The sequence below is a fragment of the Sinocyclocheilus grahami genome, unplaced genomic scaffold (assembly GCF_001515645.1).
Source record: "Sinocyclocheilus grahami isolate Dianchi unplaced genomic scaffold, SAMN03320097.WGS_v1.1 scaffold696.1, whole genome shotgun sequence".
Lineage (NCBI taxonomy): Eukaryota > Metazoa > Chordata > Actinopteri > Cypriniformes > Cyprinidae > Sinocyclocheilus > Sinocyclocheilus grahami.
The window spans coordinates 277,765-293,765 of NW_015505875.1; the positions used below are offsets into that span (position 1 = coordinate 277,765).

At 38.1% G+C, this 16,001-nt stretch overlaps 1 protein-coding gene across 1 annotated transcript; it reads left to right on the top strand.

Moving 5' to 3' along the window:
- Positions 1 to 5,691: 5,691 nt before the first annotated feature.
- Positions 5,692 to 8,551, top strand: LOC107559726 (E3 ubiquitin/ISG15 ligase TRIM25-like). Its single transcript, XM_016243646.1, has 6 exons — positions 5,692 to 6,195; positions 7,020 to 7,115; positions 7,229 to 7,462; positions 7,556 to 7,715; positions 7,923 to 7,967; positions 8,269 to 8,551. Exons 1-6 carry the CDS (start codon positions 5,692 to 5,694, stop codon positions 8,406 to 8,408), a joined length of 1,179 nt encoding a protein of 392 aa, XP_016099132.1. The 3' UTR covers positions 8,409 to 8,551.
- The last annotated feature ends 7,450 nt before the right edge of the window (positions 8,552 to 16,001 follow it).

Genomic DNA, 16,001 nt, shown 5'->3' on the forward strand with positions numbered 1-16,001 from the left:
ATTCAGCTGGATGCAAGGTCGCAGTGCTCGCTCGCTCGCTCGCTCGCTCAACAAAGTCAAGAAATTTCCAGATCAAAAAAATAAATAAATAATAAAACGTGCTACATCAAACGGCGTCAGGGCTCGGCGTGCGGTCAGCGCGATGCATTTTGTTCGGTGCTGCTGCTGGTTTAGTTTTCCGGTATGTTTCTAGGGAGCGCAGACACGCCTCGTCGCATTGTTGTTGATGATGATGTTTGGAAATGATGAAGGGAGTGAAAGTGGTAGTGGTGGTGGTGGTGGTAAGGGACCTGCCCTTCCTCCCCCTCTCTGGAAAATCCCCCCGCGCTCCAGCGGTCGGTCCTCCGACACGGCGGCTCGACCCGCAGAGGAAACCGCGGTGTCCGGGATGGGAGTGGGAGAGACGAGCGAAACGTGACGGTGCTCGACCGGGATTCCTTCGATTTCGATTCTGCTGTCGGTGCTGGTGCAGACACCGTTTCCGGTAGGCGTGACCTACAAAATGGCTGCCGGTGAGAGGCGTCGTCATGGTTCACGCTTGAGGAATGTTTTCAAAATAAAAGTCTCGACGAGTGTGCGAAGTTGTGCAATAAGTATCCAACACTAGATAAAAAGGCTGATAGAAATACATACAAACATAACTCATTTACAACCTAAGCAAGACACCTAAGTATTCTGACAGAGGTGCTTAAATGTTTAACGTTTTAACATGAATTCTTGGCTCGTTTTCAGCATAATTTTGATAAACATGTTTTTGAGCTCTTTGCTATGAAACTATTCAACGCTCCATCTATTAGTAATGTCCAACAAATGCAAGGAAATACAGAGAACCGGACAAATACTGTGCATGTGAAATACAAATGCTAGTTGTTTTTTTTCAGTTTGTGAGCACTTATACAGTATACAGTGGCGTAGCAACCGGGGGAAAAGGGGGTCAGAGTGCATAGGGCCCAGAGGCTGAGAGGGGCCCGACTGCATATGCTAAGAAGACCTAGGGGCTGTCAGTGGCATAATATATTTGCCTTTGAGCTAATGTTTTCCATCTTAAGACAGTTTTCAGCTGTCCCTAACAATACTTAAAACAACCTGCCCATACACAATTCCATGAAGATTTTTTTTCCAAGGTTGTATGTGTTCAGATCACCTTTTCTCATGACAAAATCAGTGTAATGGCAATATCCAAGCTTTCCTGTTGCACTGGTGACTTCATGTGCCTGTGCGAGTCGTGAAAATTATGAAAATAAATCTAGGAATTATTGGATTGTTGGATTTCAAATCAATTGAGGCATCAAAAGTAACTGTAACTAGCTGTTTTATGGATGGTAACTGTAATATTATTACTGAAATCTTATTAGTAATTAGTTACACTAGTTACTGCAAAAAGTAATATTATTACAGTAACTAACTAGTTACTGCCCAACACTTGTTGTAGCTATTGTTAAACAGTCTAAAGCTGGAAAACATTAGATCAAATGCAATTACTTTACTCACAGCCATTTGGTCTTTTTATTTTGATGTATATAAATATTTATGTGGCCGGAAACAGTACACACACACACAACTGCTGTGTGACTCTTCAGTGACCAGTGATGCTTCAGTTTAGGTGTGATCGTATTGAAACATTTTAAAACAAGACAACAACACTCGAGTGCATTTTCAGTTCGGAGTTTGTTATTAATGTACTTTGCAAAGCAGTTTATTTGTTTTAAAATTTTATGGTATAATTTTTAATAAATTATTTCTCTTTATGCTATACGGTTTATAAGTTAACAAGTTTACAAGTTAATGTGAAGTGTGGGGTCGGGTGGGGTTGCTCCAATAAAGCTCATTTACATCATTATAATTTCAATATCTATGTTTTCTTTTTTAATCTGCCTTATTTTACACTGTGGAAGTAAGTTCTTTGAATATGCCAGACTTCTGATTCATTAGTCACAATATGGGAAATAACCACAAAAATAAGTGAAGTAAACAGCACAACTGTGAGTGTTTTCTCTTCAGCTCCTTGCTTGACTGCTGACACATTTGGTAGAAATTATTTACCTTACGTTGGACACCCTGGGGTTATAGGTACAGGTGTTGATCAGTGCTACAGACCCCCAGGGAATTGAGGAAACCTGTGAAGCTGGAATTTACTTGGGCTCCCAGCCATGGTTGTGGCGGGTAGGTGCAGGAGGGACCCAATAGCGCCCCAAATGGTGGGTGTGGTGTAGTGTGTTGTGTGGTGAGGGGTGTGACACAGTAATTGACAGCATGGGGGTGGGGTGGTTATTCTCTCTAATCAAACAAGTTTTATTGGTTTATAGCAACCCCACCCAACCCCGCCCTTCAGATAAATGATTGTTAATTACTGTTCACACCTGCTATAAACCTTGAACAAATCAAATTAACTATCATTTTTTCGATGTTATCTATTCTTCCTGGTTTAGCATATATGTTCCTGGTTGTGCTTCCTCAACATGGCGTTCAAACTTACAGTAAAGGGACATCCTATAACTCACTATATACTGTCTGTACATACCAGTAACTCTGTCATTTGAATATAAGTATCTACAGAGCAACTAAAATATTTTCATATTTTAAACTAAGACTTTGGGATTTATTTTCTTTTTAATTTTAGGTTGAAGAACTATGATCACTTAAGATATTCACTTTGATATTCTAGAAATAATTCAGTACTTTTTGACAATATGCAAATACATGATTAGACAGCTCTTCGATCTCAACAACTTTCACACATAGAATAGCATCACACATCAACTACCATCTACATAGCTTCTGAAACGAACACCAGTCTTACAGATAATATCTCCATGCAGGGTAACACATTCTGATTGAATAATATAGAGTGCTTGAGAAAGCTTTAATGAAGATCAGATCAAATTAGCATGACTTTCCAACAAGAAATTCTGACTTTCTTACTGTAAGTAGCACAGAAACTAATAACAGGTAGGCTAATCATTCGACGCAAGACCTCAGCTCAAGGAAAATGTCATCCCATTTTCATCCAAGGTCATTCCAAGGTCCTACAAACAAAATGCTCTAGATTTCATATTTTCAGAAACGAGGCTTTTAGGGCTGCTGGAAGAATGCCAGCTGGCAAAGTGCCTTTAACAGCTGATACACCCCTGGAGATCAAGGTGAAAATGGAAACCAAAGGACATCTGGGAAATGTCATGATCTTTTATTTTTTTCTTTTGGGATATGACTTTTATTGTATGCATTGCAAAGGACAGATAGGAAGGGAAACATCTATACTGTGGAAGCTTTTTATCTAAAGCAATTTACAGACTAACTAAACCGTCCCTCCAGAGTAAATTGAGGTTTATGTTACTGGGGAGGACATGATAAGACAGGACTGCTATCAGCCTTTGAAATTGTCCTGTAGCTAGTTCACTACAGCATTCGTCAGGTCACAACACAGTCATGATATCAGTGATTTACTATTCTCTGCAGTCTCAGAAAAGATTGTTTCTCAAATGCAAAGAATTGGATGGCATATTAACTTCATAATGATCTGTATGTTGTCAGCTGTTACCAAACCAAAAGTGACAATAGTCTGCAAGCTAGCTCCAAAACTTGCTAATTAATACTTAAAGAGTCTTTTTTAGTACCGGTAATTACTTAAGCTCTCACTGAATAATAAATGTTGCAAGTTCATCTCAACCATTAAACATAGGTTTGCTTTAAAAAAAAAAATATTATTATTATTATTATAAATATATGCAAATTTTAGTATATAATTTGGTCTATTCAATTGTTGTCTAGGATGCAATTTTCTTTTTTGAAGACAAAGTTTGATTAGTCCGTGGTCTCTAAAAACACAGTAAACACAATCTTTTTTAATGCAGAGTCTTAGTTTTTACACATAGAGATAAACTAAACGCAAAAAATCTGTAGGAAATTTAGTTTCTTTTGGTAAGCTGAACAGTGTAATGCCTATTTCTTTCCTTTAGATGGAGACACTGCACACTGATGCTGTATAACCCTCCATGACGTCCTCCATACATATTTTGCTGTGCATTCACGACTTTAATCAAATAATCAATGCTGTCATTTCCTTTATAATTCTCACATGCAGGAATAAAGTAAGCATATATACATTTTTCTAGCAAATCTCCAAAGGCTAATTCAATATTGATACATATGCAATAAACAATATTGATTGTCTACACTCTTAAAAATAAAGGTGCTTCACGATGCCATAGAAGAACCTTTTTGTCTAAATGGTTCCATAAAGAACCTTTAACATCTGAAGAACCTTTCTGTTTCACAAAAGGTTCTTTGTGGCGAAAGAAGGTTCTTCAGATTACAAAAAGGTAAGAAAGAGATGGTTCTTTAAAGAACCTTTGACTGAATGGTTCTTTGTGGAACCAAAAATGGTTCTTCTATGGCATCGCTTGAAGAACCTTTTGAAGCACCTTTATTTTTAAGAGTGTATGTCATCTTTTGATATGGTTCCTGAAGGAGCAGCTTTCCCAAGGCTTTTGAAAGTGAAAAGACACAATAGTCAAACTTTCATAAAAATAAAATGAGGCTGTTTGTCCACAGCCTGATTTGAGTTTTAAATAACATAAATTCATATAATAGGTTACAGCACACAATAAAGTCGATAGTCTAATAGCTCCTCAATAACTGTGATTCCACAGGTGAATAATTAAATTCACACTCTGAAAGCTCTGAAAAGAAGCAACAATTAAGATGATGTATATTAAAATAATACCTATTCAAGTGTCATGTCACAGGATTGCCACCAGAGATCACTCATTAGACTATTTGCTAGTATGATCTCTAATTAGCCTAATTATTGTGACTAAATAATTGTGACTTTACTTTTTGCCTTTTATTTCTTTCTTTTTTTCTTTCTTTTCTTGGATACATTGTAATAAATTACAACACATGCATAGGAATGATCACTTTGCAGTCTGACCTGTTTTCACTACATTCATACATTTTTGTGACATTCACATTTTTGTGAAAAAACAAAAACAAAAAACGTACCCATATGAAACAGAAGTATGGCACTTTTTTCTATATGACTGAATTTACTCAAAATTGAAGACTCGTCTTCTGAATCGTCCAAGAAGTGTTTGCTCATTAAAAAGAACCGACTTTAAAAAGCGATTAATTTGAATCAGTCATCATAGTTCTGAAATCGTTGTCATTGTCAGGCAAGGATTAATCTGTAAAACCAGCAGGCCTACATAACTGGGGCTCTGGTTAAAGCATCTACCAGCATGATAACTTTCTGAAATTAACCAGCCAAACCATGACCTTGAAAGTCTGGGTAATAACCTAGATCATTTTATTAATAGGCTACTGGCTATAAAATTGCATCTACAAAATATCTTGTAAATATTTCTCACAAGGACATGTTAATATAAATAAATAATTAGCTCAAATCAAAATTCACTGGCCAACTTTTGCAGATGTGAAGTCATCATGGTTTGAAAACAGTGTTTTGGAGTGACTGCCTCTAACACAGTTTCACTTGTGATACAAAAAAACTTTCAAATTCCCTGAAACCAGTTCCCATCAAACCAGTTTTTTTTCTTCCTGAACATTTTACAGTAAACAGTAAACAGAACGCGGAAACTATTTCAGCTATTTAGCACAAAGAAGCTGCATGCAGCATTAGTTATTGTCGAGGCTGTTGTTTGAGTTGTTTGGTCAGTGTTCATACGCAGTGACATGGCAGAAGCCAATGTTTCAGTGGGACAGGACCAGTTCACCTGTTCAGTGTGTCTGGATCTACTGAAGAATCCAGTGACCATTCCCTGTGGACACAGTTACTGTATGAACTGTATTACAGGCTGGTGGAATCAGGAGAATCAGAGGGGACTTTACAAATGTCCTCAGTGCAGAAAGATCTTCAGTCCAAGACCTGCCTTATGTAAGAATGTGGTGTTTGATCAACTGGTGGAGAACCTGAAGAAGACTAAACTACAAACTGCTGTTCCTGCTGGTGCCTCCTGTCAGACTCCTTTTGACCGTCATGAAGAATTTTGCTCAAATAAACCAAACAAAGTGATGGATACCACTGGGCGACAGCAGCAGAAGATCTGTCCTCAACATAATAAACAACTGGAAATCTACTGCCGGACTGACCAGCTCTATATTTGTTATTTGTGTGCAGTAAATACACACAAAACCCACAACACCGTAACAGCTATAGATGAGAGGACAGAGAAACAGGTAAACACAAAAATGACTATTGGTTATTGTTGTTGTTATTTCCTTTTCATTATAAATGGTATGTAATAACTGCTTCACTCACTTTTTTCTATTTTGAGAAATATTAATATTTGTACACCAATAAGAGGCACTTTTTAGCTAGCAATAGGAGGCGGAAATATAGGAGAAAGCTATGGGACAGGGTGCTGATGACATTACAAAATGGCCAAATCTTGGTTCATGAATGTTAATAAAGTTATTCACAACAAACATGGTCTAACATGGACTATTTATAAATAGTCTATGTTATATATTAATCTCTGATATGATTTACGTTTTACTTTAGCTTAGTGAAATAAGTCTTTTGAAATAGTCTCAGGTATACACTGAAATTAAAATTCGCAACATATACTTTCTCCCTAAATAATTGTAATATCTACTGGATATTTCCCCTCACCTTCCCCATAATGAATGTGTAAATAATGGCTGTTGGGTAAATACGGTTACTGCCATGCCTGGCTCAGCATTTATTTGTATAATAAATTATGCTGCATGACATTCTGTTATCGGATCTGTTAAAGTAATGGTTTCTGTTCATATTTTCGGCCACATTTTTGGTGCTTCCTAAAGTTGCCTTTCCTGAAGTAATTTCTTGGTCTGAATTGCTCAGAAGTCAATACTGCACAACCTCAGATGCAGGCATTCCTGCTACATCTGTGCAGAACTCGCATTTCTTGCACTGAGTGGATCAAAGAAAGAACTCCTCTTTATTCCATAGAAAAAAAGAACTGATTTCATTCTGAAAACAACACTTCTTAGCTTAAAGTTATTTCTTTGTTCAATAGAAACATTTGGAACAAACTCAAAGAGACTTCCAGGAGAGAATCCAGCAGAGAGAGAAAGATCTTCAGGAGCTGAGAGAGGTTGTGAAGACTCATAAGGTGAGTTGCCAACTGGTGGAAAAGTTTCATGGTCAGTTAATACTCTCTTCCAATCAATGATCCCAGTGCACTTCCAGTCCCACTGAAGATCACTGTGTAATGTGTCCTAACAGCACTCTGCAGAGAAAGCTGTGCAAGACACTGAGAGAAACTTTACTGAACTGATCCACTCCATTGAGAGAAGCCACTCCGAGATCACACAGCTGATCAGAGATCAGGAAAAAGCTGCAGTGAGTCAAACTGAAATACTCATGAAGCAACTGGAGCAGGAGATTGATGACATGAGGAGGAGAGACACTGAACTGGAGCAGCTTTTACAAACAGATGATCACATCCATTTTCTTCTGGTAAGAGAGCTTGAGAAAAGCAGGACAGTGATCTAGAGGTGTCTTTATTTTAATGTTTGTTTGATTTTTTTGTCTTTGTGTGGGTTTCCGTAGAGCTTTGAGTCTTGCTCTGTTCCTCCACAAACTACTGATGTGCCCAGAATCACAGCCAATTCTCACCTCTTATATGATGATGTGGGAAAGTCTGTCCTTCTGCTAAAAAATAAACTTGAGGAAGTCTGCAAAGAATTGACAGAAATGATATCTAATAGAGGTAAATTCCCGGAGATGTTCAAAATTAGAGGTGCATCATGTAATATTTGCAAAAGGAATGTTTGGAAATCTAAAACTGATGTTTCCAACTGAGACAACCATCTTAAAACAAATATAAAGCATCTAATGAGGCTTTTACACATTACTTTATATGTGAGTTTTCTCTTTATGTAAAAATAATACTTTAAATGTCTGTTGGTTTCCATAGTGCAAAACATTAAGATCATTTCCACTTCTGATGAGAGCATCAAATGTAAGTCTTATCTAATAAAATGCACACACAGTGATGTTTGATTCCGCCATTATATTCAGGTAGCTCATGCGCCATTTCTTTCATCATGTGATTAATCAGATCCTTCATATGCATTAAGCTGTACTCTATTCTAAACTAGCTGGTACACGCTTGCTGTCCCAGTTGGGAGTAAATCTAAAACTTTGATTTCTTCAGTGCCACAATTTCACTGAAGAACTATATCAGGGGGTTGTTTTAAAAGCTTTTATTATTCCTTGACTGTTTGACAGTGACACATTAGTATCTTTGCTTTCCTCTATAGCACCACAGCCACGGTCCAGGGCCACAATTCCAGGGCTACCACCCGGTTTCCCCCCAACTCCATTACCAAGACGTGGCCCAATAGAATTCTCAAGATACAGATCCTTGTCGGATTCAAAATATTGGCATTTCATAGAATAAGGGTCACAGCCCAGACCCTCCGCATTGCCAGGATCATGTGTCAGACCTTCCACAGCACCACTTTGTGTTTGAATCAACACAAAGACAAAAAAAAAAATCCCTATTATATTCCTATTTTTCTTTGTAAATCTGCAATCTCTACTATAGACAGATTTTGAATTAAATTCCGCATTGCCAGGATCATGTGTCAGACCTTCCACAGCACCACTTTGTGTTTGAATCAACACAAAGACAAAAAAAAAATCCCTATTATATTCCTATTTTTCTTTGTAAATCTGCAATCTCTACTATAGACAGATTTTGAATTAAATTTAGCCTATCTTATGGTGTTAATATATCTAAGTATCCAATTATGTATCTACAGATTTGGTATAGTATTGGTATAAGTTTTTAAAACATTATATTAAGTATATATTTATATATTCCTTCTGTTCAACCTCTATCCCTGATCAAACACGAGTGAACCAGCTAGTTAAGATCTTCAGGAGCACTTTATAATTACAGACAGGTGTGCTGGAGCAGGGTTAGAATTGAACTCTTCAGGTACGTAGATCTCCAGGAACAGGATTGGCATGCCTGATTTAGATCAATGTTTTGTCTGCTTATTAATGTATCTGAAATGCATATGGCCTGTTTGGTGTGTGGTTAATAAAGATTTATTTCACGTTCTCCAGTTCTTCGTGTTATAAAATATCCAGTCATGCAGTATCTCGCCTGAGACTATGCAGTTTTACTTCAGGTGAGAAACCAGTGCAAACAATTCAGCCCGTGAGTGTACTGTCCGAATGAATCTGATTGAATCGTAAATCGATTCACACCTTCTGTGATCTTACAAAATCTTACATAGCGGTATTTCTAGTTACAACCTGTACCAGTAGGGACATTGACTTGAAAACTTTAACTTTACTTTACTGTCTGCCTCTTTGAAGGGGTCGTTTTTCCATTCCACTGCGCTACTTTTCCATTGTTTTACACGTTATACAGCATCTAGTGTGCCGCTGTTGTGTCGTTCAATCATCATCATTGATCACGACTATTCATTGGCGAGTAGTTTACAGAAAATCGAAAAAACGTAAACGTAAATCAACTGAGGCAAGGAGGCCTTGGGACAAACAAGGATCAACAAGGATCAATATCGGTGTGGCGTTTTCGAGATGGAGACTGCTTCGCGACAAACTTATATGTTTTAATATGTGTTATTTGTGTTTTAATAGACTGGTAAGCAAATCTATATTATTTATTGTACAAGTAATAGTCATGTATAGATGATTTGAACAGAATTACAGCATATTTTTTTATTATAATTACTATTGTTATAGGTGTTGTTAAATGACGCAGTATGCAATGGTGTAATTTTAAGCATGCAGTATCTCGCCTGAGACTATGCAGTTTTACTTCAGGTGTGAAACCAGTGCAAACAATTCAGCCCGTGAGTGTACTGTCTGAATGAATCTGATTGAATCGTAAATCGATTCACACCTTCTGTGATCTTACAATATCTTACATAGCGGTATTTCTAGTTACAACCTGTACCAGTAGGGACATTGACTTGAAAACTTTAACTTTACTTTACTGTCTGCCTCTTTGAAGGGGTCGTTTTTCCATTCCACTGCACTACTTTTCCATTGTTTTACACGTTATACAGCATCTAGTGTGCCGCTGTTGTGTCGTTCAATCATCATCATTGATCACGACTATTCATTGGCGAGTAGCTTACAGAAAATCGAAAAAACGTAAACGTAAATCAACTGAGGCAAGGAGGCCTTGGGACAAACAAGGATCAACAAGGATCAATATCGGTGTGGCGTTTTCGAGATGGAGACTGCTTCGCGACAAACTTATATGTTTTAATATGTGTTATTTGTGTTTTAATAGACTGGTAAGCAAATCTATATTATTTATTGTACAAGTAATAGTCATGTATAGATGATTTGAACAGAATTACAGCATATTTTTAATTATAATTACTATTGTTATAGGTGTTGTTAAATGACGCAGTATGCAATGGTGTAATTTTAAGCAGTTCTTTGTCTTTGTTTTAAGCAGTCCACAAATCTTCATCGGGGGGTTTCACGGAGGCTCAGGCCATCCGCATGCCTCCCATTTTTTTGACCGCGTATAAGTATGCACTGACAGTAGGCTACAAAAGCACCAACTGCGCATGCGCTGGAACACACCACTTTCTTGCTCTCCGCCTTTTCTTTTTTTTTCTGTGAATTAGCTAAGTACAGCAGACAAAGCAGCTCTTCCTACTGCATGGACGACGCCATGTTACGGTTTCTGTTTTTACTGTTCAATCCGATCGACTACTGCGCATGTGTGGAACACGTCCGCCAAGCGTCCATGCTGTCCGTGTACTGGAGTATAACAAGCTGATGCACCTGCATTGAGGTTAACTCCATCTGATCGGTAATAATGATTAAACATCTTTTTTACACTCAATTCACAAAACCGTCTCATCGGTTTACATTGTGTAAACCTTCAACAAGTCAGTCGTTTACTTAGATTATGTTAAACAAGTACAATTTAACCACAATGAACAACGTTTTTCCCTAAGGTACTTACGCGGCTGTTCCGCCATTTTCAAATATGATGACTCCTCTCCCGTGGCCTCATGGGATAGTAAAGTGTCCATTATATGCATGCTACGGAATTCGGGCGGAAAAAGTAGGTTGTGTTTTTCGAACACTATGAATTTGGACATACTACTCGCCTCACATACTCCCTGCGTTCCATTCGGAAGGGCTCATCCCTATTTGGAACGACCCTTCAATATGGCGGCCATGATTGTTTTCACTCCGAAGTGCCCTTCGGAGGGTGATATATCCTGTTTGGAATGCACCGACTGTTTTTCGCATGCTATATAGTTGGTCTGTTGGTCGTCAATCACTTTAATTTTTATCAATACATGTTAGAACATAAAATTATGTGGCAAATGTTTTTTTAGTCTGGTGAACAAATATGTGGCAGTGTAATTAAATACAGTATGTGTTGCACAAAAATATTAAACCATTGCTTGCAAATACTGTGGGTTTGTTCAAATTTACTTTAAGTATAATTGTTTTATACACCAAATTATTTGACAAATAGTCACATATCAGTAACAGGCTAGCATTAAATTTGACGTTCCTTGCAGCTAATTCGTTATGATGACAAAATAGTGTGATAATAAAAAAACAAATGTACAGATAATAAAAAAAATTCTCTAATCCGTGAAAAAGTTTCGTGAATTCCATACATCTCTGGATTTTGAAAACGACATCTCCTACTGTTCCCCTCCCCTTCATAGCATCATCAAGCTTTGCCTTTGTTATTGTTTTGAAAATGCGACCTCTAGTGGTGAAAATGTACATATTGTGCCTTTAAGAACTTTGACCAAAGCCACTGGAAGGCAAGCCTACAACCTTTAGCCAAAAAAGTGTAACGGCTACTGCTAACTCTTCCGCTTTGGCGGTACATGGGAAAGGAGACCAGAGGCCATTTTTTAAAATGGATGTCAATGGAGGAGAGGCTTCACTACGTTGAATAAACAGCTTTTTATAGGAAACAGCTTATCATTTAATGAATCGACAGCCTATAGGCTAATCTTCCTAATGTTTTACTCTAAACTTTTGGATTTAAAGATTTTTAGAGTTTACACCGGAAAAAAAATTCAGTTTTATAAGAGAAGTCACTGATCACATGATCCAAGTTGACCGTTACGCTTTCTCCAATAGTAAGTAATAAAGACCCTCTCATCTCCCAATAGTAAGACAATCTATGCTTTGACTAACTAGCAGTTAACCACGTGGTAATCAGTCTTACTTTTCAGATTCAAATTAGACCAATCTATGTTTTTATGTAACTGATGTAACTTAGACTATAACTTAGACTAGTCTAAGCATTTTATGGAACCGGCCAATGAAGTTACATCCTATAAAACACTCTTTTTTGGACACGCCTCTAAATCTGAAAACTATTTCATGGCTTAAGCTGAAAGATAACCTGCCCTTGTGATGGTGAGGAAATATTCCCACTGGTTAATCAATGTGTGACAACACCGGTAATACCGGTATAACAGAGCGGGACGAGGAGGGGGGTGCTGCTTGTGTTTGTTGGAGTTTTCCCTCTTATCCTCGCTTTCCTTTGCTTTTAAATAGCTTATAAATACCCGTGCGCACTTTCGAATTAGCGGCATTTTGGTGTAAATTGCTTGAATGGACAACAAAACAGTACAACGACAAACTCACTTATATTAAACATAAAACATTTATTTAAAAAAAAAAAATTAAAATACAGCATGCTCAAGGCTGAAAAAAACTGAAAATCAGCAAACTGTTGAACCAAATATATAAGAAACACAATGTAAAAAAAACCTTCCAAAATCACCTTATAAATGGCAAAAGTCAAGTCTTTTCAAAATTAAAACAAAAAGGAAATTAAAACTATAAATTGGCTTTTAGTGACAGTATTTGCATAGTCTATGTTCTTTGTCAGGAAACCCAACATGTTGACCATCTCTGGCTTAAGATGGGATCTTGTTAGGGTGACTATGTTCCCCATCGTGCTGAACTCCCTCTTGGATGTACAGCTTGTTGCACTCACGCAAAGATATTTCTGTCTCCTTTTGCCAACAGGGGAACCTATTTTGATTCTCTTTCCACCAGATGAGAGGATCCTGCTCTGCGTTAATGGGGGACTCCTGAGTGTAGGGATTTCTTAATACCACAAACCACAGGACTGTGATATGCCACTGAATCGACCCATCATGAGGTCTGGATTAATCTAATCAAGAGATACCACAGAGATCTTTTGTATGAGGACTACAACATATAGAAACCACGATGTCTTGTGACCACCAATGAATGTAACTATTATATCTAAACAGGAAAAGGACAGTAATTTAATCACGCCCTCGGGCCTGCAAACACGGGATATACAGCGTGACGCCACATGACCCATTGAACATCTGCTTTCTGCCCTTTCTGAAACCCTTACGTTTCTTTTGTCACAGACAAAGAAACAACGTACACAGACAATTCATAAGACAATCAGTGAAAATCATTGAAAGTATCGGAGCAATATATTCACAAATAATATGTTTATGTCTGATGATGTGTGTCCTGTAATCGGTGCAAGTTTAACCAATGTGTATAAACACCTTTTAGTAATTAAGATTATTAATGTGGATGCAAACTATCCAATATTGAGCTTGAATGAAAGCTTGTTTTATTCGCCGAACATTGGTGTTAGTGAAATTTTATATTCTGTATCATTTTCCGGGGATGATATGTTTATAAGAAGTTATTAAAACCTGCAGAAGTACGCCCCACAGGAGCATGTGACTTGTGCATAAAAAAAAGGAACCACACAGGGCGTGGCAAAGCCCCGCACCCACCATCTGATTGGACAACGACCTGTGGGCTGGACAAAAGTCAGCCTGCTTAAAAATGGACACCAAACCCTTACGCTCAGGCTCGCTCTCTCTCTCTCAAGACCTTTGGCTTTCTGCCTTGGTGAGCGCAACAAAAGCGCTCCCACGCCGTAACATCGCACAAGCGAGACTCCAGAACCCAAACACTTCAGTTGACACTTCACGATCTTCAAAGAATGTAAAGCCTTACAAACAGAGACTTTTCAAAGAACTGCTCAAGCCTCTACGTCATCAAGAAAGCAACCAATCCAACGAGGGATCTCCCAAAAGGGACATCATCCTGACGTCACCGCAGCTGCCATCCAGGAAGTCTGTTGTCAGCAACGGAATCCCCTCCAGTAGCCACGAGGAACGACTCAGCTTTTCAGCTGTCACCCAAAGCAAAACGCAAGTAAACGAACAAAATCTTCTATCTGCTGAACTGACGCTGATGATTGATTTAAGCAGTAAACTTAAGACAAAATATCTGCTTTGTGAATTATCTCAGGCTGAATTTAAAACCACTCGTGAAAACAAGTTAGAACTTTGAAACTTCATACAACTCTGTTAACTCATTCCTTCAATTTTCGGAGTTGTATGTGTGTGTGTGTGTGCGTATGTGTGTTTTAGCTTAGTTTTGATGTAATCTAGAATAGCCAATAAAATTCGTGTTTCATTTATAAAGAATCATTGTCTGGTGTCGTATAATTTTAAAGTGAAACATTGCCAAGATCCTTGCTACCTAGCTCGTAGCTTACTTGTCAAAGAATGTATTATCCTGTGGCCAAGGAAAATACACAGTCAGATTAAGATACACTGATATTAACGTCTCGCTGGACGACCGTTGATAAGGTGTAAACTATTGAAATTTGAAATCAGTTCTAATCAGGTGGACTTCGAAATTTTCAGATCCGAGTCCTTTCAAACCCTGAATGAATTAATAATAATTAATTCCCTAAAATTAAGTAATCAAGACATGAGCATAGATGGCGATTTCCGTCACCACTTTTTCTGGAATAGTCAGTGCCTGCTTTACTTTTTAATAAACTTGATAAAGTTTTTTTTTTTCTTTTGGGCTGCAGTTTGACGTCGGCTTCCTCCTCATTTACTTCTCTCATGGGTTGCACTGACTGCGCTCTCCTACCGAGGATAACCGCTTCTTCCTCTATCATCTTCTTGGTCTCCTCAACATTCAGGTCGTAGTCACCCCGGTAGCGCAGGTCCAGGAATGTTGCCTTGCGCATAAAGTAAAAAGGCATCAAACATTTAATTTGTTTAGGATTTATTATAAATTATCTTAAATCATTTAAATGTGTCTCAAGAACAAGAAAATATCAAACTTTCTCTTTAAGCTGTTCTACAAAGCAAAACAAAAACATTTGTTTTTCTGCCAAATATCTTTTAAAGTAAACTACCTTTTAGTGTTTCATAATCGTATGGTTTTATTATACTTTATTTACTATACAATAGAAGAACTAATAATAAACTTACTGTCACCAGCAAGTGCTCTGGGAGGCCAAGCTCAACTTGGGCTTTCTGCAGCTGCCTTCTTCTTCTCCAGCTGTGAGAGAACATGCTGTTTATTGTACGACAAACTGCTAGGTCATGGTCTGTGTGGGCTTTCTCCATCTTCTCAGTAGTGTTGGACACAGCTAGGTTCAGGTTGTGCCCAAAGCAGCTTAACCAGGGCCAGCCTAAATTACGAACAGCCGCTTTAAATTTAGTTCCACTGTCCGTCGTGACACAAGACACTTCATTCTCTTCTAATCCCCAGTCATGCAGAGCCTCTTGCAAAGCATCGGCCAAGTTAGCGGCAGTGTGGTCCTCTGGCAAAAAACTTGTTTGCAGGCATTTTTACACCAGTGTCCATTCTGTGTCAATAAAATGGAAAGTCAGTGATATGTAAGGTGTCATTTTTGTGCTCGACCACATGTCTGTTGTGAGTGAAAAATGCTAGACTGTAGAAATAGCCTGTTGCAGCTCACTTCGGACATGGTTGTAGGCATGTGGGATAGCTGTTTTGGAGAAATGTGAACGCCCGGGCAATTCATACTGGCTGTTGAGTGTGGTTATGAGGTCTTTGAAAGATTGTTTTTCAACCGTGCAGAAAGACACCATTTCTTTGCAAATATATTTGGTCACTGCATCAGTGCATTTGTGTTGTAGCGCTAGGCACACTGCTTTCAATTCCAGGACAATGA

Excerpts from the sequence above, each read along its gene's own strand:
- LOC107559726 (XM_016243646.1), top strand. The coding sequence starts at position 5,692 with ATGGCAGAAGCCAATGTTTCAGTGGGACAGGACCAGTTCACCTGTTCA. Across the intron at positions 7,463-7,555 it reads ATCACATCCATTTTCTTCTG|AGCTTTGAGTCTTGCTCTGT; the intron begins GTAAGAGAGCTT and ends GGGTTTCCGTAG. Across the intron at positions 7,968-8,268 it reads TTCTGATGAGAGCATCAAAT|CACCACAGCCACGGTCCAGG; the intron begins GTAAGTCTTATC and ends TTTCCTCTATAG.